Source organism: Entelurus aequoreus, linkage group LG07, assembly GCF_033978785.1.
Source record: "Entelurus aequoreus isolate RoL-2023_Sb linkage group LG07, RoL_Eaeq_v1.1, whole genome shotgun sequence".
In the NCBI taxonomy this organism is placed as follows: Eukaryota; Metazoa; Chordata; class Actinopteri; order Syngnathiformes; family Syngnathidae; genus Entelurus; species Entelurus aequoreus.
This window is the reverse complement of record NC_084737.1, coordinates 23340481-23366156: the sequence shown is the minus strand read 5'-3', so window position 1 is coordinate 23366156 and position 25676 is coordinate 23340481. Positions and strand designations below refer to the sequence as shown.

General features: G+C 38.5%; 1 protein-coding gene across 3 annotated transcripts in view; it reads right to left on the bottom strand.

Moving 5' to 3' along the window:
- Positions 1-25676, bottom strand: part of cpne5a (copine Va) — a 232922-nt gene that overhangs the window by 24245 nt on the left and 183001 nt on the right. For all 3 annotated transcript variants that reach the window (XM_062052928.1, XM_062052929.1, XM_062052930.1), the window contains 4 exons: positions 16461-16507; positions 12931-13112; positions 5673-5800; positions 1355-1457 (listed from right to left, as the gene is read on the bottom strand). In XM_062052928.1, coding sequence (XP_061908912.1) covers positions 1355-1457; positions 5673-5800; positions 12931-13112; positions 16461-16507 — 460 coding nt within the window. The remainder of the gene's footprint in view (positions 1-1354; positions 1458-5672; positions 5801-12930; positions 13113-16460; positions 16508-25676) is intronic.

Sequence of the window (25676 nt, the reverse complement as noted above, 5' to 3'; positions counted from 1 at the left end):
ACCGATAAATTAAGGGATTAAATAAATTATCTTCTTCCCACTCCCTTTCAGGCAAAACTGGACAATCATGCATTACATACTATACACTACCTTTTGCACTATATTAATTTATATTATTATGTGTTGTCAACTTTGTACTTTTTTATGTCATTGCCTGAAATAAATAAATAAATGAAAATTAAAATACTGGAATTGCTTTTATTCTGTCTTGATTAAAATATGTAAATTGAGGATTTATATGTGTTTATATATACTGTATATTTTTAGTTTTGTCACTGTATTAAATAATGTATTAATTTAACACAATTCTTTTTTCAACTTTAGACAAGAATACAATAAGAGCATGCAAGTATTGTGTGCATGTTCAAAATAAACTAAAGCATATGCAGTACATGGGTACATTCTACAGTTTGGTCCCGATCTAAAATAGCATTGCTGATATGGTGGAGTTCTGGTGTTTTACTGAATATATATCTTTTTGAATTGTGTGTTGTTTTAAATCCCAATCATATATATATGTATACATACAGTATATACAGTATATATACGTACAGTATATACCTATAAAAACATCGTTGCGTCCGACCAGTCTTCCTCTCAGGGAATAAATCACACTGGTCAATCCCAAGTTCTTTCCGATGACATATATGTTGAGTAACAAGGACCACCAAGACAGAACAGCAATATTATCAAGTTTTACTAAAGCTTTAGGAGACCAGCCCTCACAATGCTATAATAGCAGCATCAAGAAGCGGTCTAAAAATCAAATGGAAAGAGTCAGCTTATTTAGTACGAAAACAGCCCCCCTCCCGCCCAGAAAGAAATACAGCCTTATTGTTCTAAACTGATAAGGTCTCCTCCACAAAAAGGGAGTACATTATACTCCCAATAGACATTCCAGCGCCTTCAAGGTGAAACACAAAGTTTACTAACGAACATAAGGAAAAACACAAAGTGTACACAAGGGAAAATATTAGTTGCTTTAAACATGACTATGGATAAAGAAAGAACATTTTAAAAATATATGCATTCTCCACAATATATATAATCACGATCCTGATTATACAAATAAAATGGCAAGCTCCAGCCTCTAACAGAGTGAATTTAAGAGCCAGTCAAGCAGACTTGACGGTAAAGCTCAAAAACACCTCAGGCTCCCAGACGTCTAAACAAGAGAGAACACACCTGCCAAATGGAATATGCAGTTGCAGGAAAAGAAAAGTATAAGATCCCAGAAATTCTCAAATCTGCTTGGACTAAACTGCAAAGTAGAAGAACAAAAAAACTCCCGAGAGCAGTTCCCCGACGTGCTGGGAGATGAAAATCCTGCAGCTGGTATGAGAACAGCACTTACATTCACTATGGCCTCCTTGGTCTGAGCCATGTCCGAAATGACGCCGTCAGTAATGATGAGCAGGACAAAGTACTGAGATCCATCCTGCACTGCTGCTGCGTACCTGAGAAAGAGAGAACCCATGAGGCCAAGTGGAACATAGCAAACATATGCAGACAATGAAATACATGTAGAAATGTGATAAGCACCAATGACGTTCGAACTAGTACTACAGTACTGTACATGCTTTATGCAAACATAAATTCCCTTCACACTCATTCAACATGCACACAGGATAATTATAGAACATAAATAAATGTTGTATTGTAGCTCCTCATGTCTCCAAGGTCTTTCCAGACATTATTACAGATGCCATCAGAGGCACCACACAGTAAGTGTGGCCTACTTTCAATTGCCTGACGCTGCCTCCTTTATGAATAATGTATTCAATTGTTTATGCATAAAGTGCAGTTTTATCCTCTCTCCCAATCTTATTGATTGCCTGGCACCCAACGTGAGCATATTGATAATGGATGGAAGGAATCATTGGCAGATCCAATGGCAGGTCAAAGGGGAGCCCTCACTTTCCTTCCAGTTTAGGAAATATGACAGCGAGTGGTTGACATGTTAATGAATATTGTGACAGCAGCAAGAGTGAGGGCGCATGTTTAGGAGATTTAATGGCCTTTGGCCGTCCTCATCTCCAATATAACAACACGACTCGTGTCTCCTGTGGCATATTAACAGAGCCCAGCAGTTATTTGTGCACAGTGTGCATGCATCATACTTGCCAACCTTGAGACCTCCAATATCGGGAGGTGGGGGTAGGGGGGCGTGGTTATTTACCGCTAGAATTCACCAACTCGAGTATTTCATATATATATATATATATATATATATATATATATATATATATATATATATATATATATATATATATATATATATATATATATATGTATATATATATATATATATATATATATATATATATATATATATATATATATATATATACATATACATATATATATATATACATATACATATATATATATATATATATATATATATACATGTATATATATATATATATATATATATATATATACATATATATATATATATATATATATATATATATATATATATATATATACATATACATATATATATATATATATATATATATATATATATATATATATATATATATATATATATATATATATATATACATACATGTATATATATATATATATATATATATATATATATACATATACATATATATATATATATATATATATATATATATATATATATATATATATATATATATATATATATATATATATATATATATATATATATATGTATGAAATACTTGACTTTCAGTTAATTCTAGCTATATATATATATTTATTTTATTTACATAAAAGAAATACTTGAATTATCTATCCATTAGATGGCAGTATTGTCCTGTTTAACTTCTCCGTTCATGACTGAGAAATCATTTCGGCCACCGTGTTCAATGGAGAAGTCTGTTCTACATATTTACAGGCAACATACACCTTCCCCTTCGAACTGTCCTGGATGAACTGAAATTCTTGTTTCCATTCGTTTTGGAACTTGCAAGCATATTTATATTGTGGGAAAGCGGACGTGAGAATAGGCTGTCCCCACTCAGGTCCGCATTGAGCTGGAGGGGGCGTGGCCTCCAGCTCCGGCTGAATACCGGGAGTTTGTCGGGAGAAAATCTCTGCCGGGAGGTTGTCGGGAGAGGAGCTGAATAACGGGGATCTCCCGCTAAAAACGGGAGGGTTGGCAAGTATGGCATGCATGGAACTCAGGGATTCGCATCCAAAGGCAAAAAGATAACGTGATTTGTATAAAAAAATTAAGTGGTTTAAGGAACATTACACTGCAATACTTTTTTTTATACTCAACACTTTTGTTGCATTTTTCATGAGCTGAATTCAAAGATGTATCACTTTTTTATGCACTCAAAATGTCTCTCTTATATTGTTGAAAAATCTGTTTACATCTGAACATTTGTCCACAGGCGTGGCATATCAAAAAGCTGATTAGACAGCATGACTGTTGCACAGGTGTGCCTCTACACTATAGACAGATTACTACCCCGCCATCGTGAGTTTTCATACTAAACAAAAAATATAAACCTTTACGATATTCACAACAGACATATTCCTCTCAGATAATGTTCACAAATCTGTCTAAATCTGTGTTAGTGAGCATTTCTTCTTTGCCAAGATAATCCATCCCATATCAAGATGCTTGGTGGTCTGGGGGGTGAGGTCAGAAAAGCCGTCAGTATCTAGTGTGTCAGTGTATTTGTTTACGCTATACGTAAGTAGCACAATACATATCAATACAGCCTTGTTATTTTACAGTTGACATCAATATGTTTTTCCAAACAACTGTTTATACTGCATTTGTGTATATATTTACATAACTTTTTTATGTTAAACACTGGTATTACTTTTACGAGCACAAGTGATACGAGTAAAAGTTTTCGGAAATATTTTCATCTGTACTTTTACAATGTCAATTTCAACATAAAATAATGACAAAGGTATTTTAGATACACAGAGTCATGTGTAGAGAGAGTATGACCAACTCGTTTTCAGGCGATCTCCTCAATAACTGGTCAAATGATGCTATGTGTTTGAGGCGCGTCCTCGTTACTTTATTGACGTGTATAAATGCTCTGTTGTGCAGCATGGGGCTGCTCCACACATGGGAGAATTGTGGAAAACTTTTGCATCGCTTTCCTCTCAAACCGGAAAGAAGACCAGTATGGGAAGTGAAGGTTCACCATCGACACTGCAGAGCCACCGATTACAGTGTCTTGTGTGAGGTAAACACACGACACATTGTCTGCGTTTTGTTCAGGAGAGAACACATAGAAACTATTACAAATAATAACAGAATACAAGAAACAAATTAAAGAGATGGTTTGACAAAAGCAGACTCTCTTTGAATCTCAGTAAAACTAAAATAGTCCAATTTGGTAACAGTAGGAGAGAAAGTCAAACACAAATACACGGACATTGAAAAATGATATCAAATTTTGGGTGTAATAATAGATGAACTGGAAATCTTATAAACAAATATACAACATAAAGTGGCAAGGAACTACTACAAATGTACACTTATTCTCTTAGCATGTTACAAAAAAGAAAGATCAGTTAGAATAATACACATTAAGTGATACATACAGGGATTACAAATACATTGCCACCAAAGTTGACATACTTCACACACAAGTCCAAAATTTTCAGTGATTGTTAGTCCAAAGCTAATGAAGATTTTGGAAAAATTAAGGTAATAAGTTATTTTTTGGTCGTTTTTACATTTATTGCGCCGTCGGGTGCGTGTTAGAGTGCCTGCTGGTCATGAAACACTGTAGGAATGTAGCAGTAGAGTGCGTCAAATATGCCGCAAAAGTATACTTTCACGAAATAAAAGCTTTAAAAATAATAATAATAATAATAATACATTTTATTTGGTATAGCGCTTTTCAGGGTACTCAAAGACGCTTTACAGGATACAAATTTAAATATAAAGCAGTTCAAAGTAATAATACATAATACAGGATGCAGATCTGAAGAGGTGTGTTTTGAGAAGGCTTTTGAAGGTAGGAAGGTCTGAGCAGTCACGGATGGGTTTGGGGAGAGAGTAAATTGTTGTAAATTTATGAGCTGTTTAGAATGTTTAGAACTATATATAGACATTTTTATTTTTTTGTCAGAAAAACTAATTGCATTCAGCTGCACACGTCCTTGGTCTCGGTCACGGCGCCTCACGTTTAGTTGGCCATACCCTCTTTATACACAACTTTGGTTAAATAGCACCAACACTTTTATTGCTCACATAAGACAATAATAGGAACACATTTTTTTTCAGAATGCTTTCAAGCCAACCCATTCATAGAACATTTCATTTGATTTAAAATATTTTATAGGTTTGTGATGCAAATAGGTCTGCAGGCACCTTTCATATTTGACATTTTTATTTTCATGCAACTGCAGGAGTCATCTTAGGACAGGACCTAAAAAAAGGGGCTATGAGAAAAAAAGACCGCCATTTTAGCACCTTCACTGCACCACAAGTTTAACAAGGAAGGCAGCGTCTTGCCCTGTAAATGTTGTGTTTTTGCCCGGAGATATTTGTTGCGCTAAACGTCAAACAGGAACCATCAATCAATGCCTGTGCTTATGCGCCTTGTGGAGATTACTCAAATGGTAAACTTTGAATGAGAAATAAGAAAATGATCCATCTGATCATGTCGTGGGACAACAGTTGGTGCAATTACCTTGCCACGTGATTTACAACAGGAGCAAAGTTGGTGGGTCCGTACAGCTGGACCGTCTTAAGGCTTTGATGGTAAGCGTCCAGAATCCCCTCCATGCCATTGCAGTAGGGGTTCTCGATGTTGCCATTCTGGTAAAAAACAACAGAATACGATGAACCGCAAATAGAACAACATGATTACAGTAGCATCAGGAATGTTCTCGTGGACTTTCTGTGCTGACAGAAGCAAAAATAATTCAAATACAGTATGATCAACGGTGGTATTACTTTTTGAAGAAGTAGTCCCAAATATGCCTGATTCAAACAGCACACTTGACCAACCATTATTATTATTTTTATAGTTCAAAAACACAGTTATGAAAAAATAAATAATGTGACTGCCATCATTTTAATGCAGATAGTGCCTGATTTACTAAAGGTTTGCACAAACTAAAACTTGATAGCACATGCAAAGCTGTTCCACCAAACATGTGGATTGTGTCTGTTAAGTGAGCAGAATAATGCGTGCAATCCATTGTGTGTCTCTGTCTTCATTAGAAACTTAGACTTAGAATTAGACTTTCTTTTATTGTCATTGAAATTTGAACTTTGCAGTACAGATAAGAACGAAATTTAGTTGCATTAGCTCATGGTAGTGCAGGATAAAAGAGCAATAAGGTGCAGATATAAATAAATAAATAGGTTACTGTACAGATATATATATTGCACTTTTGCATATGAATCCACGTTTATGGATGTATGTTATATTGTCTTTATATTCCAGCGAGCTAATCCATTTTGGGGGGGAATTGAGGGGATTATTTTATTGCCTTCAAGAGTCTTACGGCCTGAGGGAAGAAGCTGTTAAAGAACCTGGAGGTTCTGCTACGGAGGCTGCGGAACCTCTTTCTAGAGTCCAGCAGTGAAAACAGTAATTAATTAATAGAATTAATTACTTGATATACAAAATGTATGCTGATCATCAAGACACCCACAATACTGGGAGGTGAAGATATAAATGGAAATATTTAGCACGCACAATGTGATTCATCAATACAATATTGTTTTGCGAGCACTATTTTGCGTTTTATTTAGCACGTGTGGGAAGGATGTGCAAACTGACAGTTTGCAAAGACAGACGATGGACAGACAACGATCCTCTGTCCTACATGTGTGTGTGTCAACATTTTGGACGGTCAGAAATAAAAAGTATTAGACACATTGTCTATTCAGCAACATCATTTTATAATTGTATAGCTGCTAGAGGGCTTAAGGGGCTGATTGAAACAAATTCAATTGATACGTTTTTGTGTCATTTAATATTTTTTTGATGACGCTTGTTTTTTCCACATAGAATATACCAGGGTGATTCAAAAAGAATACGGCAAAATTATCACTCGATATTTCAAAAATGAAAAACAATTGAAAGCCTAGCTTGAACACATGTGTTGTACATAACTTTGAGTATTTATTTCATGCTTTACAAGTGCTCAATATGGCCACTACCGGCAGCACGGACAACATCAAGACAATATGAGAATTCCTCCCAAACGCGCCGCAGGATGTCGCAATCCACCATGTTATTCGACCTTTCATGTCATCAATATTTGCTGGCAACGGTGGAACATAAACTTTGTCTTCAACAGAAAAAAGTCACACAAAGTTAGATCCGGGGATCTGGCAGGCCAAGCGCAGAGAGCGAGGTCTTTGGCACTTCTACCACCAGTCCACCGCTGAGGCATGCTTCCATTCAGATAAGTTTGAACCTTCGAGATGCCAAAGGGGCGGTGCCCCATCTTGTTGATAAAAACATCTCTTTAAACTGTTTAACCCACTGCCGAATGCTCTCACGATGGGGTGGATCAATGCCAAATTCTGTTCTAAAAGCACGCTGCACCGTGACAATAGCATTTGTTTTCGCAAACTTAAAGGCCTACTGAAATGAATTTTTTTTATTTAAACGGGGATAGCAGATCTATTCTATGTGTCATACTTGATCATTTCGCGATATTGCCATATTTTTGCTGAAAGGATTTAGTATAGAACAACGACGATAAAGATCGCAACTTTTGGTATCTGATAAAAAAAGGCTTGCCCCTACCGGAAGTAGCGTGACGTAGTCAATTGAACATATACGCAAAGTTCCCTATTGTTTACAATGATGGCCGCATGAAGTGAGAGAGATTCGGACCGAGAAAGCGACAATTTCCCCATTAATTTGAGTGAGGATGAAAGATTTGTGGATGAGTAAAGTGCAAGTGAAGGACTAGTGGGGAGTTGAAGCTATTCAGATAGGGAAGATGCTGTGAGAGCCGGGGGTGACCTGATATTCAGCTGGGAATGACTACAACAGTAAATAAACACAAGACATATATATACTCTATTAGCCACAACACAACCAGGCTTATATTTAATATGCCACAAATTAATCCTGCATAAAAACACCCCAGTGTTTGTTACGCTAGCTCCTAGCTCCTCTGCTAGCTCCTAGCTCCATAGAACACGCCAATACAATTCAAACACCTGATCAACACACACAATCACTCAGCCCAAAAGACCGTTCACCTAACCCAAGGTTCATAAAGCTTATATATTTTTAAAAAGTTACGTACGTGACGCGCACATACGGTCAAGCTATCAAATGTTTAGCAGCCAAGGCTGCATACTCACGGTACCTGGTATTCAGCTGGGAATGACTAAAACAGTAAATAAACACAAGACATACATTTACTCTATTAGCCACAACACAACCAGGCTTATATTTAATATGCCACAAATTAATCCTGCATAAAAACACCTACGTGTTTGTTATGCTAGCTCCTAGCTCCTCTGCTAGCTCCTAGCTCCATAGAACACGCCAATACAATTCAAACACCTGATCAACACACACAATCACTCAGCCCAAAAGACCGTTCACCTAACCCAAGGTTCATAAAGCTTATATATTTAAAAAAAGTTACGTACATACGCAAAAAAAAAGTTGCGCACATACGGTCAAGCGATCAAATGTTTAGAAGCCAAAGCTGCATACTCACAGTAGCACGTTTGCGTCTTTGTCATCCAAATCAAAGTAATCCTGGTAAGAGTCTGTGTTGTCCCAGTTCTCTACAGGCGTCTGTGTATCGAAGTCAAAAGTCCTCCTGGTTAGAGTCTCTGTTATCCGAGTTCTTCCATCTTGACTGCATCTTTCGGGAATGTAAACAAAGACGCGCCGGCTGTGTACTGTTGTTGCTGACTTCGTTCGAAAAATACGTCCATTTCGCACCGACAACTTTCTTCTTTGCTTGCTCAGCTTCTTTCTCCATAATGCAATGAACATAATTGCAACAGATTCACGAACACAGATGTCCAGAATACTGTGGAATTATGAAATGAAAACAGAGCTTTTTCGTATTGGCTTCAATGTGGAAGGCATACCCGTGTTCCCCGGGCTACGTCACGCGCATACGTCATCCTCAGAGGCGTTTCGAAACCGGAAGTTTAGCGGCAAATTTAAAATGTCACTTTATAAGTTAACCCGGCCGTATTGGCATGTGTTATAATGTTAAGATTTCATCATTGATATATAAACTTTTAGACTGCGTGGTCGGTAGTAGTGGGTTTCAGTAGGTCTTTAAGCACACAAAACGCCTTCTGTTGAGGAGTCACCATTTTGAGGGTAAATAAACACGTGGTCTTCCTACAATTGAACGGCGGCGGTGAAATTGTAACACGATAAAACTTGGATAACTCCTGTTTCAAATGACCATTGATTCAGTCTATTACAATGCTTTAGAACTGAATAAATGCGTGATGATTTTGGCGTATTCTTTTTTAATCACCCTGTGCATTATTAAAATATTTCTTATTTGAAAAAACTTCTTCAGGTATGCAATTGTTTAGCGTCTTGAGAGGAATACGTGCAGCCTTTCTCAAATGAGTGCACCTTCAGATGCAAAAAAAAAAGTGGTTTCATTGTTGATGCACCGCATGATTGCTTGTAAATGCCCATAAAAAGTGGTAGATGTCTCCTGCATGTTTGAAAACATAGCAAAACACCACAGGTAGGAGCATGATAACATGAATGTGAAATAAATGAGAGTGTCTTCGTGGTGATGTACACACAAAATCCTCATTTAAATAAGGCACACTGCACCATTATACAATTGCACATGTAGTGTTTATAAATCGCACACAGCACGGTCACAAATAGTACTTGCTACTTTATAGATTGCACACACGGTTTAGCGCCAGGTATTAAGATCTTAGTAAATCAGGTCTTTGGTGTTAAATTGCTGATATTATTAAGTAGAATATTTTTTATCGTTTTCCTCTTTGTTCAGCACCATTGTAATTGTAATGCCTGCTCCATTTTCCTTTATTTTTGTTATGCATCTGATGCATATGAGCAATGCATACATATTTACTGTCATGGTGTAGTAAATATGTGTATAACTGCATGTCTATTGCCATATGGGGTTTGAACACTGTGGATTCTCTACATCACAAACATATTCTACATGTTGTTGGCCTAAATCTAGTTTTAAAGTTTTAGGTTTTATGTATGTCTTATGTGTAATACAGTGCAGTATTTGTCTTATTTTCTATCAATATGTTAAGGCGATCCGATATGATGGTCATAAAGCAGGACTTCCGTTTCCGGGATAAATTTCAACAATGCCAACAACCCGGCACTATCTTTACAGCGATAATCAAGTTGACCAACTTTCGGCAGAGCAACTTTTTGATGCACTTCATCTTCAACTCCTGCCTCATCAATAACTCCACGTAATATCTTCACATTTGTGAGCATTTGACATGAGTAATGTCACAAGACAACAGATTGACATAGCAGGACTCGTTGAGAGTCGATGACACGCCACTTACTGCTAACAAGACTGCTATCAGCTATCAACTCTCAGCACCTATACAGTCACTGTTACACTCATGTTAACCAATATACCGTAGTAGACATAATAATAGAAAACAAGACCTGCTGTACGGTAATATAGACTCACACACACACAGATATTAAAGGGACCTGTGATGATTTTAACTTACATTTTAAAACGCTTGTAATCTAGATTATATGTATTGGATTATTTTTGGTGTCAATTGTGTGCAAATTTTGCTTCAAAGTTATATAACCTACTTTCTGCATAGGTCTGCAAGATGTTCATCACTGGCGGCGTTCCCAGATTGCAAATACAACCACGCCCCACCCTCACGTATTCTAATGAATCTTTTAAAAAAGTACACTGCTAAATATATATCTTAAAAGACAAACCCCAACGCTATTTTTATTCCAGACAAGGTCAAAAATTAACTTCATAAACATCATATAGATTCACCCAGGTCAAAACATTGGATACAACTGCACATTCTCCAATCGATACAAACGCTACATAAAAAAGCTGCTTTTACCAGCATTTAGGTCACTGAATGTACAAATCGTTGTTCTTGTGCACTTGCCAAGATTAGATGAAAATATTACTTGTTTCTACCTTTTCTTGTGTTTCCTCAAACCAAGTCGCAATGTTGCCATCTTTTTACGTCAGAGTTTAGCGACTAAAAAAATGTTTGTACTGGACCATCTTGACAAAGCAGTCCCGTGTAAAATGTCGTAAAGACAAATAAACAAGGACATATTTATTGTATCGACATCAGAGCAAGTAGGAGGGCATTAGAGGAGAATTAATAACACACAAATTCCAGGCAAAAGGCAACACAGTCTGACAGCTTCTCCCCCTTTGGCTGATAGTTTTACGTAATGTCCAAATAGGTATGTCTACCTCACTGTGATGTCCCAACAAAGCCAATCTTGCAAAAAAAAAAAGAAAAAGACTACAAAATACTGCAGGCAGAGGCATCAACAACTGTGTGCAAGCTCAAGCCCAAATGCATGAACATTACGATTTGACGCTATGGCATTGTTTGACACGAGTATCCTACATTGTAACAACATTTATAACTCGGAAAAGACGGAATTCATCATCCCCGTTAAACACAGCGACTAATCTGGAAAAATACCGACACTTGTTTGATGATGATGATCTGCAACTCAACACATTACATTATCTTGGTTATCTTAAGTCCATTTAGCCAACCCTTGAAAATGCTTAATTAGGCCAACGATTCCTAAGGTTTGCTTAAATATGCAAATGTTTGACTCATTATAGGCCGGAGTCAAACGAAACAGGGAAGAACCGTAATATATATATATATATATATATATATATATATATATATATATATATATATATATATATATATATATATATATATATATATATATATATATATATATATATATATATATATATATATATATATATATTTTTTTTTTTTTTTTATATATATACTTTTGGTAACACATTAGTATGGGGAACATATTCTAAATAACAAAGACTTAATTTTGAGTTATTTGGACACTAGGGGAACATATAAGGGTTAGGGTTAGGATTAAGGTTGCCAATAAGCAATAATTCTGAGGTTATTGAGGGAATAATCTTAGTTAATGGCTTACTGATTGTATAATAAGGTCATGCAGAATAAGGCATTAATAAGTACTTCATAATGACTAATTAAGAGCCAATATGCTACTAATTTTAATAAGCAACTAATTAATGGTGAATATGTTCCCCATACTAAAGTGTTACCAAATTTCTATATATTTTGTAAAAAACTGCAATAGAGTAAAGCCGCAAAATTGGCAAGGGACGACTGTACATAGTTATAGTCCCCAACATGTATAAATTATGACAATATTTTTGTTTTTCAATCCTGTCCAGAAACTTTGTGTCAAAGTTGGTAAAAATGCAAATACAGTATGCAATTGCACATAAATAATGCATATTCCACTCAGGGGTGAAACTTGCAGAAGTGGAAGAGCAAAGAGTGAGCCTTCAATTATATGGTGTGATGAATCTTAATTTGTTGATTCTAATGGAAACATGGAGTGATGCAGACGTTACCCTGTAGACAGCCTCTCATTAGCTTGTACAATCAGCAGCCAAAGCACATTAGTTGGCTGAGAGAAGCCAAATTGATTCCAGAATCAGTCAGCCTAGCAGAAACTAATTTACACTATAAAAGATCAATTTAATTTACTCCACTTTATGCATACTGCGTGTGTAAAGTACACAGATCCGTGCTTGTCCAAGCATACATGTTGATGAGGGTATAAAAATGTTTGAAACACTCAAATACATGCTTGGTTTTGTGCAGATTCTTGGATCAGATGTTGCAAAACAAAAAATGACAAGAGAGCGAGAACCAAATGAAGACCTGAGTTGACTCACTAGAGGGAACTCATGAGAGACCCTCCCGTCAGGGGGCAGTTTAGCACCAAATCCCAAAGCAGGGAACATCTTATCGCTGTCATAGTCCTGGATGATCTCCCCCACCGCCTTCAGGGCCATGGCATAGGCATTCATCTGGTACGGGTTCATGTAGTGGAGGGAAGTGGACTGGGACGGATTTCCTGTCAAGTCAGGAGAAGTCAGAATCGTTGATGCGAGGCCCTCAAAATGGGCTCAAACTAACAGATGCTTTAAGAAAAATATGCACATACTAAATGGGATGATGGAAATTAACCAATATGCAAGTTTTCTGGTTTTTTAAAAGAATAATTTAGGGAGCATGTAATTATTGGATTTAATACATGGCAGAAAGTACCGTGGGTTGTATTGGTGTGTTCTATTTGTACTGGGAAGTCGGAATTTCCGAGTTCCAAATTCGGAATTTCAACTCGGAAAGTCGGAGCATTCTCACCCCCACCTAGTTCGTTTCAAAGATGGCTGCTCTGGATGGAAACAATGATATCCGCTTTTGTAATATCCGTTATTAGCACTTCTATTAGATTTTGTCACAGTAAGTCAATCATACAGAATGTATTGTTTATATATGGTAACGTCACTATGGCGTAAACTGCATTTATTTCAAGTGGTATATACACTGTACATCGCTAGCAATACCGTTCGGGTTTCCTCTCCATACATCGTGTTTGAAGGTTGCAGAGAGAGTGCAAATGTTCCCATAAGTTGTTTATATTCAGACAAGGGAAGCGCACAAATATTTTTTGTGACTGTGGCCATCTCGATTTCTGACACTGTAACTGGAACGCTCACAAATCGGGTATGATGTCATTCCTAGCTCCGACTTCCAACTTCCGAGGTAAATGGAACGCAGCATACAAATGTGACTGTGGGGGAAAATGTAAGCATTATTTACACTAAAGTATTGCTGGGTTGCATATGAGGTCACGTCCATTGTTCTTCTTCAGGGCTTAAGTCACACAATGATCGACCAGCTTGAGCGCTGGATTAAAACGAGTGAGAGTGAGTGTAGAGTTTGAGCAGAAAATGCCGTATTGCTGTCCTGTTCTTCGGTGTTCCAATCGCTATTTGAAAATAGAGAGATAGGAAAAAGCTCTCATAGAGTCCAGAAAAAAGGTAACAAAGTCAGGGAAAAACGAAAGTGCGGAATACAAACGGACAATGTTTGTGTCTGCAGCGATCACTTTGTAAAATGTCTGTTTGAACATTTGATTTGTTTAAAAAACTTTCTGTGATGCAATCAAATGTATTCTCTACTATATAGTTAATGTTTGAGAGCAGAATTAAATGTAAAGAAAGGACAAGACATAATGCGATCTCTTGTCTTTGTGGTTGCTATGCCTAAATATAACTTTATGCAAATAAACTAACGACATGTTAAGTCCTAATAATAAATATTGTGATTGTTGGTCCAATCCACCGTATTTTCATTGTCATTTTTTATAACAGAAGCTAAAAGCTTAGTTGTTGTGCAGTTAAGTGGTTTATTCGACACGGATGACCACATCATAGCGTGTTTGGTGATATTCGCTAGCATCAATAAAATATCCTTAATTAGTTAATAAACTAGATGAATTAATCTCTCGTATGCTCAACAGCATGTACTGAATATTGATATTGCTAGCTAACATTGCTGAACAACAAGTACATCTATAGCTACATGAGACAAAATATGAACGTCACACCATAAAAACAACTGCAGACATAAACTGTAGATGAGACTAATATTTGTAGCAAGAATTAAACTTCAAACAAACTCATCCTTTTTCTCATCAGCGTCACAATCCCAGCAGCATGGCGCTCATTATTTTACGGTACTTAGTGATGCTCGAATAAGTCCAACATTGTCTTTCACATCTTAATGTAAAGACATGAAGTGCCTCCGATATTTTCTTCTTTAAATCTTTGTAAGTGAGGTCGACGCAAGCAGTAACGTCTTGGTGATGATAATTGGTTTAAAACTTTATTAAATTATTTTTTCGTAAGGGTGTATAAATCCACTCCATCCGATTTCAAATATTTGTTCATGATCACTTGTATTTTTGCCTCTAAACCTTTCAAAATACGCCAAATTTGGCATTGATGCAGGTAAATAAACAGTAGCCTAATTGGACACTAGACCAGTGTTTTTCAACCTTTTTTGAGCCAAGGCACATTTTTTTCCACCAGCAGAAAACATAAAAAAATGAAACTCAGCAGTCGATATTGACAGTAAAAAGTCATTTTCGCAATTGTTGGATATAAATTCCAACCATAACCAACCATGCATCACTATAACTCGTCTTAAAGTAGGTGTACTGTCACGACCTGTCACATCACGCCGTGACTTATTTTGAGTTTTTTGGTGCTTTCTGTGTAGTGTTTTAGTTATTTTGTCTTGCGCTCCTATTTTGTTGTTGATTGTCATGTCATGTACAGATGTACTTTGTGGATGCCGTCTGATGCTCCACACGCTGTAAGTCTTTGCTGTCGTCCAGCATTCTGTTTTTGTTTACTTTGCAGCCAGTTCAGTATTAGTTTCATTTTGCATAGCCATCCCTAAGCTTCAATGCCTTTTCTTAGCGGCACTCGCTTTTTGTTTATTTTTGGTTGAAGCATTAGATACCTTTTTACCTGCACACTGCCTCCCGCTGTCATCTGCATATTGTGATCACGACAAACCATGTTCCCGACTTCTACAAAGCATTTAGCTACCTGCTGCCACCTACTGATATGGAAGAGTATTACACGGTTACTCTGCCGCACTCTAGACAGCACAGACACTCAACAACGGCACATTATTTGCAAGTTATAATTACAGGTTTGCAAAAAATATTTTTAACCCAATTAGGTGAAATGACATAATCTCCCACGGCACACCAGACAGTATCTCACGGCACACTAGTGTGCCACGGCACAGTGGTTGAAAAACACTGCATTAGACCATCGCCTGAAACCCGGAAGTGCCTCTAAGTCACGTGATTGCAACCCGGCAATATCCAATGCATATTAGCTAGACCACAAGGAAGTGATTATTAAATAATCTTATGTCCCCTTTAAGTTTAAGTATCTCCGATTACTTTTCTGCATGAAAAGGGATGTAAAATATCTTCACCTATATTTTACATAGCATATTGTAGGTTTGGTATTTTGCAAAAGAAACAACTTGTAAGACACTGGTATAGGTATTTTAAGCCTTATTTTTAATATAATGAATATGGTGGCAAACGAAAACAAAATCAATTCAGGAATTTAGTAAAAGACGACGGGGATAGGTTGATTGACAACACTAAATTGGCCCTAGTGTGTGAATGTTGTCCGTCTATCTGTGTTGGCCCAGTGATGAGGTGGCGACTTGTCCAGGGTGTACACCACCTTCCGCCCGAATGCAGCTGAGATAAGCTCCAGCACCCCCCGCGACCCCAGAAGGGACAAGCAAATTGATGGATGGATGGACGACGGTGATCAGAGAAGAAAGCAGCACATGAAATCAGCACAGTAAATGCAACACTCACCATTTGATGCTGTGAAATCAATAGCCACTGTGAAGTGAATCTGTGTCCTGAAATAGATGAGCAGAGGAATGGCGCTCTTATCAAAAGGGAATGAAAGTCAGAGCAGCAGTTTAATGAGGCATCTTTGATACTGCTACACATGCTAACAAGAGTTGGCTCGACAGCCAACATCAAACGTCTTTTATCAAGATGCTTCCACTTACGACTACTTTCGTCATCCTTTTGTCCGTTCATCCAATTCTCTGTTCTTCCACCATTCATAAATTCTGTACACACCTCTGGTCCCCCTAGCATTTATGAATGATTTGTACTTTTAGTTCTCCATATGTCTGTTCAGAATTTGCAAATTCTTCCATCCATCAATGTTCTATCCACATCCCGCAAATCCATCCATTCTTCTGTCCACCCAACAGTCATTAATCCATGTATCATTTGGTCCATCTATCCTATCCTATAACCAATCCATCTGTTTGTTTTTCATGAATTTATCCATTGATTGAATTGTGGATACATATTTTTAATAGGGAGAGAAAATTATAGATCTTGTGTAGATAGATAGATAAATCATAAGAATCCATCCAATATCTTGAATTGATGCGCGTAAAAAAAGAGAATAATAAGATCAATTACAGATCATAAATACTTAATTACTCATTGTTTTAATTGTTTGACATCAATTAGTATTATTATTATTGATACTGTTTGTATTATCATTTGTTTATTTTACCTTTTTTTAGTTTTGTATGTCTTCTCAATAGCTTTGTAAATGTTTGTATTTACTTAATAAGAGTACTATAAATCTGGGATTGGGTGAGGGTTGGTGTTGCTCTATTTTCTTTTATTATGTTGATTACGATTCCGTGTGATTTTTGTAGAAAAAATAAATAAACACAAATTACATTTTGAAAAAACGCGATAGAGTAAAGCAGACAAATCATAGCACAGAGTGACGAAGTAAAACTGCACACACAGTCCACAATATATTTATGACAATGACGTTTTTTTTAATCCTGTCCAAAAACGATGTGTCAAAGTTGGTGAAAATGTAAATACAGCATGCATTTAATAAAGCATTTTATTTGTCCATCTATCATTCCTAAATCCATTTTGTTGTAAATCCTATCCACGATTCATGATTTCATCCATCAGGTCTGTGACCTGAATGTTGTAATCTGATGTGGACCACTTGATGTATAACCACCCATTCTTTTTCCACGTTCTAGTGAAGCTCCAAGAAGAGGCATTTGTACAAACTACCTCATCTGACTTCTTTACAGCGACAAAAAATGTTTCTCTGGATAACTGAGCTCTTTAAAGAGCCTAATTTTAGTCACTGGTATATCTGCCTCCAGCATTGCACCGCCTGACACTTGCTTTATCACAGCCCATTAGATTTCAGGTATACAAAACCCCCTTAAGGATCTGGAACATCACCACTCCAGCGAGTGAATCAGGACAGGTAAGTTTGAATTAAAATAAACCCCTTTTATGAGGTTGACTATGAGCTATGAGGACACCTAAAGCTAACTATTAAAATCTACACCAGCTCTAATTCACCATCCCCATTTTGCACTTAGTTTCCCGGCATGCTGCATGTCCCTAAGGATCTAATTTATATATTCTGTATTATTCACTGTAGAAAAAAAAACCTATAATTAGGCACAGCGGTAACTTCGAAACCGAGGATTTAATTATTTACAAGACGAGAGGAACACAAAACAATTAAAATGTTACCAGAAGTCATTATTGAGACAGTTTTATGTGGATTGTGAACATTTTGTATACAACAAAAAGGGCCTATTCACATTTTTATGTGATGCATTTTACAGTATGGTAAACCCAAAATGATTGTTAAAACACATCTTCTCTGTTCTCTAATGGCTTATCCTATTTCCATTAAAGGACAAACAGTTCAAAGTGTGCATGTTTTCACTGTGATTAACGGCCATGATTCCCTTCTTTGACTACACCTCCATTACCACGTTTCCCACAAGCCAACTCTCAGAGATAATAGTAAGAACTCTAACCTCAGCTCATTAGTCAGCCCGCTGTGCTGACAAAAGGGCATTGTCACATTGTCAATTTAGTATTTTGACTGCCATGCATAGAACAATGTTTTGGAGACAGAGGGAAGGTGGACATGGTCACACATGCAGCTACCAATCAAACTGCCAATTTAAAAGCAATGCCTAAAAATTACCCTCTTGTTAGTTTCAGGTTAATCCATTGACAATGTGGGGACCTGTAGAAGCGCCCGACAGGTCGCAATTGATGATGTATCTGTTACGACGCACACGCATACCGTCATTCCCTCCGCTGCAGGAGCAACTCGAAGCTCCGCCGGACACGCCCCTGCGCGTCTCGCTCAGACCGCGGCCAAGAGCCTACACGGCTGCGGGCAATCTGCAATCAACGCACCTGGATCTAATGAGGCTCGACAGCATAAAGACCAACGCAGCCGACAATCCAGCGCCAGAACGTAGTTCTCTGTCAAACAGTAAACTTTGCGTCTCTGGCTCCTCTCCTGTGTTTGCTCTCCGTATTCCTCTGCTCCTTGTGGTCACTTGTTCCTGTCGTTTCCCTGTTCCCGCAGTATCCTCCGTCGCCTTGAAAGTGAGCTGTGCGCCTCACTTCCCTGGATCCCCCTCTGGATTTGGACTGCCTCCCCCGAGCTAAGGTTAGGGCGAAACATTTCGGACTGGCCAATCAGAGGCAAGATAAGGCGGCATGGCGTAGTGGGTAGAGCAACCGTGCCAGAAACCTCAGGGTTGCAGGTTCGCTCCCCGCCTCTTACCATCCAAAAATCGCTGCCGTTGTGTCCTTGGGCGTGACACTTCACCCTTGCCCCCGGTGCCACTCACACCGGTGAATTGAATGATGAATGATAGGTGGTGGTCAGAGGGGCCGTTGGCACAAATTGCAGCCACGCTTCCGTCAGTCTACCCAGGGCAGCTGAGGCTATGAAAATAGCTTACCACCACCAGGTGTGAATGAATGATGGGTTCTACATGTAAAGCGACTTTGGGTACTTAGAAAAGCGCTATATAAATCCCAGGTATTATTATTATTATTATTATTATCAAAACTGGTAAGCAAAATCATAACAGACACATACTCATGTTAAAGTTAAAGTTAAAGTACCAATGATTTGACCCATCACCCTTGATCACCCCCTGGGAGGTGAGGAGAGCAGTGGGCAGCAGCTGTGGCCGTGCCCGGGAATCATTTTTGGTGATTTAACCCCCAATTCCAACTCTTGAAGCTGAGTGCCAAGCAGGTCACATGACGATGAGGGAGTCAGAGACAGAGGGACGCTGAAAGCTGACGAGTCCAAAAAAAACAACATAGTTGAAAATAGCAGAGGAATTATCTCCCACAGATCAGATTTTTCCTTTACTGATTAAAGGCCTACTGAAACCCACTACTACCGACCACGCAGTCTGATAGTTTATATATCAATGATGAAATCTTAACATTGCAACACATGCCAATACGGCCGGGTTAACTTATAAAGTGCAATTTTAAATTTCCCGGGGAACTTCCGGTTCAAAACTCCTTTGGAGGATGACGTATGCGCGTGACGTCGCGAGGTCCACGGAAGTGTTTGGACCCTTATGGACACAATACACAGAGCTCTGTTTTCTTCGACAAAATTCCACAGTATTCTTGACATCTGTGTTGGTGAATCTTTTGCAATGTGTTTAATGAACAATGGAGGCTGCAAAGAAGAACGTTGTAGGTGGGATCGGTGTATTAGCGGCTGGCTGTAGCAACACAACAAGGAGGACTTTTTTGGATAGCAGACGCTAGCGCCGGCAACCTCACCTTGACTTCCTACGTCTCCGGGCCGCCGACCGCATCGTCGATCGCTGGAACGCAGGTGAGCACGGGTGTTGATGAGCAGATGAGGGCTTGCTGGCGTAGGTGGAGCGCTAATGTTTTTATCATAGCTCTGACGAGGTCCCGTTGCTAAGTTAGCGTCGTTAGCAACAGCATTGCCAGGCTTCGACAGGCGGCACAGCATTAACCGTGTATTTACATGTCCAGTGTTTGGTTCGGTGTCTCCTGATAGTAGTATTGTTGATCTTCTGTCTATCCTTCCAGTCAGGGATTTATTTATTTTGTTTCTATCTGCATTTGAGACAGATGCTATCACGTTAGCTCATGCTAAAGAGCTCCGTCGATGTATTGTCGTGGAGATAAAAGTCACTGTGAATGTCCATTTTGTCTTCTCGACTCTCATTTTCAAGAGAATATAGTATCCGAGGTGGTTTAAAATACAAATCCGTGATCCACAATAGAAAAAGGAGAGAGTGTGGATTCCAATGAGCCAGCTTGTACCTAAGTTACGGTCAGAGCGAAAAAAGATATCTCTTGAACTGCATTCAAGTCCGTCACTCTAACGTTCCTCATCCACGAATCTTTCATCCTCGCTCAAATTAATGGGGTAATCGTCGCTTTCTCGCTCCGAATATCTCTCGCTCCATTGTAAACAACGGGGAATTGTGAGCAGCACTACCGCTTGTGACGTCACGCTACTTCCGGTAGGGGCAAGGTTTTTTTATCAGCGAGCAAAAGTTGCGAACTTTATCGTCGATTTTCTCTACTAAATCCTTTCAGCAAAAATATGGCAATATCGCGAAATGATCAAGGATGACACATAGAATGGATCTGCTATTCTCGTTTAAATAAAAAAAATTCATTTCAGTAGGCCTTTAAGATGACATCCAGGAAACCCACAATAATGCATGTCTTTGGTCATATTTAGACATGCTTTTACGTTTGGAGAAAAAAATGCCCAAAACCTTAGTTTTTAGTTATTACCTCTGGTAGATGCTGTTTTGTTTTTTTTGCCGAGCTGGGCTAACAACAAAGAGAAAAGCTAACCAAAGAAGCGTGGAGTATCCGGGTAAGAAGCCATTTAAACTAGAACTAGCCGGCGTCAGGCTGGATAATCCCTGCACACATAGCAATTCTCTTAGAATAAAACACAACTCACATAATGTTTTTTCTTTTGTGACCGTGTCAGAGGCAGACATACATTGTACTGAGGTAGCTAACTATGATGCGTTCAGTTTATCGCAATATCAAGCAAACAATCTGAATATCCCCGTCGTATCAATTCCTAGATATGGTCGAAACTATTTAAAGTGCACTACGCATAATAAACGCAAAATTATTAATATTGCTACTTCGGATAATTTCAACAAACAATCCTCAAAACAGCCCACTACCTATAATATGGGCTTTTTAAACATAAGATCATTATCTTCCAAAACGTTGTTAGTTAATGAAGTCATTAGAGACAACAAACTTGACGTCGTTGGTCTCGCCGAGACCTGGCTCAAACCAGACGATTTTTTTGCGCTAAATGAGGCATCTCCTACTAACTATACCAATACACATGTTGCCCGACCTCTTAAAAGGGGAGGGGGTGTCGCACTAATATACAATGAAAACTATAATCTTACACCTAACCTAAATAATAAATATAACTCGTTTGAGGTGCTCACTTTGAGGTTTGTCACTCCGCTGCCTCTCCACCTGGCTGTTATCTACCGCCCCCCTGGGCCCTATTCGGACTTCATCAGTGAATTCTCAGAGTTTGTTGCTGATCTAGTGACGCACGCCGACAATATAATCATAATGGGGGACTTTAATATCCATATGAATACCCCATCGGACCCTCCATGCGTGGCGCTCCAGACTATAATTGATAGCTGTGGTCTTACACAAATAATAAATGAACCCACGCATCGCAACGGTAATACGATAGATCTAGTGCTTGTCAGGGGTGTCACCACCTCTAAAGTTACGATACTCCCGTACACTAAAGTAATGTCCGATCATTACCTTATAAAATTCGAAGTTCTGACTCATTGTCAACAAACTAATAATAATAATAATAACTACTATAGCAGCCGCAACATTAATGCTACCACAACGACGACTCTTACTGACCTACTGCCTTCGGTAATGGCACCATTCCCAAATTATGTGGGCTCTATTGATAACCTCACTAACAACTTTAACGACGCCCTGCGCGACACCATTGATAGTGTAGCACCGCTAAAGCTAAAAAGGGCCCCTAAAAGGCGTACCCCATGGTTTACAGAAGAAACTAAAGCCCAGAAATGATCATGTAGAAAGCTGGAACGCAAATGGCGTGCGACTAAACTTGAGGTTTTCCATCAAGCATGGAGTGATAGTTTAATAACTTATAAACGCATGCTTACCTCAGCTAAATCTAAATATTACTCAAATCTCATCCACCTCAACAAAAATGATCCTAAATTTCTGTTTAGTACAGTAGCATCGCTAACCCAACAAGGGACTCCTCCCAGTAGCTCCACCCACTCAGCAGATGACTTTATGAATTTCTTTAATAAGAAAATTGAAGTCATTAGAAAAGAGATTAAAGACAATGCATCTCAGCTACAACTGGGTTCTATTAACACAAATACGACTGTATATACGACTGATACCGCCCTCCAAAATAGTTTCTCTCTCTTTGATGAAATAACATTGGAGGAATTGTCAAAATGTGTAAATGGGACAAAACAAACAACATGTTTACTTGACCCAATTCCAGGGAAACTTATCAAGGAGCTTTTTGTATTATTAGGTCCATCAGTGTTAAATATTATAAACTTATCACTTTCCTCTGGTACTGTTCCCCTAGCATTCAAAAAAGCGGTTATTCATCCTCTACTCAAAAGACCTAACCTCGATCCTGATCTCCTGGTAAACTACCGGCCGGTGTTCCACCCTCCGTTTATCTCGAAAATCCTTGAAAAAATTGTCGCACAGCAGCTAAATGAACACTTAGCGTCTAACAATCTCTGTGAACCTTTTCAATCCGGTTTCAGGGCAAATCACTCTACGGAGACAGCCCTCGCAAAAATGACTAATGATCTATTGCTAACGATGGATTCTGATGCTTCATCTATGTTGCTGCTTCTTGATCTTAGCGCCGCTTTCGATACTGTTGATCATAATATTTTATTAGATCGTATCAAAACGCGTATTGGGATGACAGACTTAGCCTTGTCTTGGTTTAACTCTTATCTTACTGACAGGATGCAGTGTGTCTCCCATAACAATGTGACCTCTGACTTTGTTAAGGTAACGTGCGGAGTTCCCCAGGGTTCGGTTCTTGGCCCTGCACTCTTTAGTATTTACATGCTGCCGCTAGGTGACATCATACGCAAATACGGTGTTAGCTTTCACTGTTATGCTGATGACACCCAACTCTACATGCCCCTAAAGCTGACCAACACGCCGGATTGTAGTCAGCTGGAGGCGTGTCTTAATGAAATTAAACAATGGATGTCCGCTAACTTTTTGCAACTCAACGCTAAGAAAACAGAAATGCTGATTATCGGTCCTGCTCAACACCGACATCTATTTAATAATACCACCTTAACATTTGACAACCAAACAATTAAACAAGGCGACTCGGTAAAGAATCTAGGTATTATCTTCGACCCAACTCTCTCGTTTGAGTCACACATTAAGAGTGTTACTAAAACGGCCTTCTTTCATCCCCGCAATATCGCTAAAATTCGTTCCATTTTGTCCACAAGCGATGCTGAGATCATTATCCATGCGTTCGTTACATCTCGTCTCGATTACTGTAACGTTTTGTTTTCGGGCCTCCCTATGTCTAGCATTAAAAGATTACAGATGGTACAAAATGCGGCTGCTAGACTTTTGACAAAAACAAGAAAGTTTGATCATATTACGCCTATACTGGCTCACTTGCACTGGCTTCCTGTGCACCTAAGATGCGACTTTATGGTTTTACTACTTACGTATAAAATACTACACGGTCAAGCTCCTGCCTATCTTGACGATTGTATTGTACCATATGTCCCGGCAAGAAATCTGCGTTCAAAGAACTCCGGCTTATTAGTGATTCCCAGAGCCCAAAAAAAGTCTGCGGGCTATAGAGCGTTTCTATTCGGGCTCCAAAACTATGGAATGCCCTCCAGGTAAAAGTTAGAGATGCTACCTCAGTAGAAGCATTTAAGTCTCATCTTAAAACTCATTTGTATACTTTAGCCTTTAAATAGACTCCCTTTTTAGACCAGTTGATCTACCGTTTCTTTTCTTTTCTTTTCTACTCTGCTCCCAACCCGGGGTGGACCGCTAGCCTGTCCATCAGATGGGGACATCTCTACGCTGCTGACCCGTCTCCACTCGGGATGGTTCCTGCTGGCCCCACTATGGACTGGACTTTCGCTGATGTGTTGGACTTTCACAATATTATGTCAGACCCACTCGACATCCATTGCTTTCGGTCTCCCCTAGAGGGGGGGGGGGGGGGGGGGGGGTTACCCACATATGCGGTCCTCTCCAAGGTTTCTCATAGTCATTCACATCGACATCCCACTGGGGTGAGTTTTCCTTGCCCGTATGTGGGCTCTGTACCGAGGATGTCGTTGTGGCTTGTACAGCCCTTTGAGACACTTGTGATTTAGGGCTATATAAATAAACATTGATTAATTGATTGATTGATTTTACTGTAGGTACAGAAAATGAATAACATTATAGGGATGTGCCAAAGAAAAGGCAAACTAAAATAGAAACATACAGTGGGGTGCGTGGACCCCTAGAGGTAGTTGCAGGCTGCCTCCCAGCTAAACGACAGATAGTTAAGAGTATTGGGTCCATTTGTACACTCGCAGTTACATTAACATTGATATTATACATTTGGGCCTATAGATATAAATGCCGTTAAATGTAGCTCTGATGTAGCAAGTTACTTTTGACGTGTAGCTTGTTGTTTAGCTTGCAACAATTCTCCGGGGATAGCTTTCATTTAATCGAGAGTAACTTGTAGCTTAGCTTACTACATTTTCCAAGTAGCTTACCCATCACTGCGTTTATCCTTTTAACTAATACCATTGACTATTCATCCACCATAACCACATAATGTGAAATCACAAGCTCGGATGTCTATTAAATTCTAAAGAGTATGTACAAATTGTTCTGACTAGACATACAAAGCAAAGAAATACACGCAAGCATTGTGGTTTTTACTTATAATTACATTATCGTTACACAATTCAATGATTTGCTTGTACTGGGCGGCAGGTTTTTGACAGCACAAGGTTTATTATTATACAATACCAGAAGGTCAAATCTGGTATATCAAATTTACTAATGGCAAAAAATAATATACAGGGGTACCTCAACTTACGAGTATTTTTG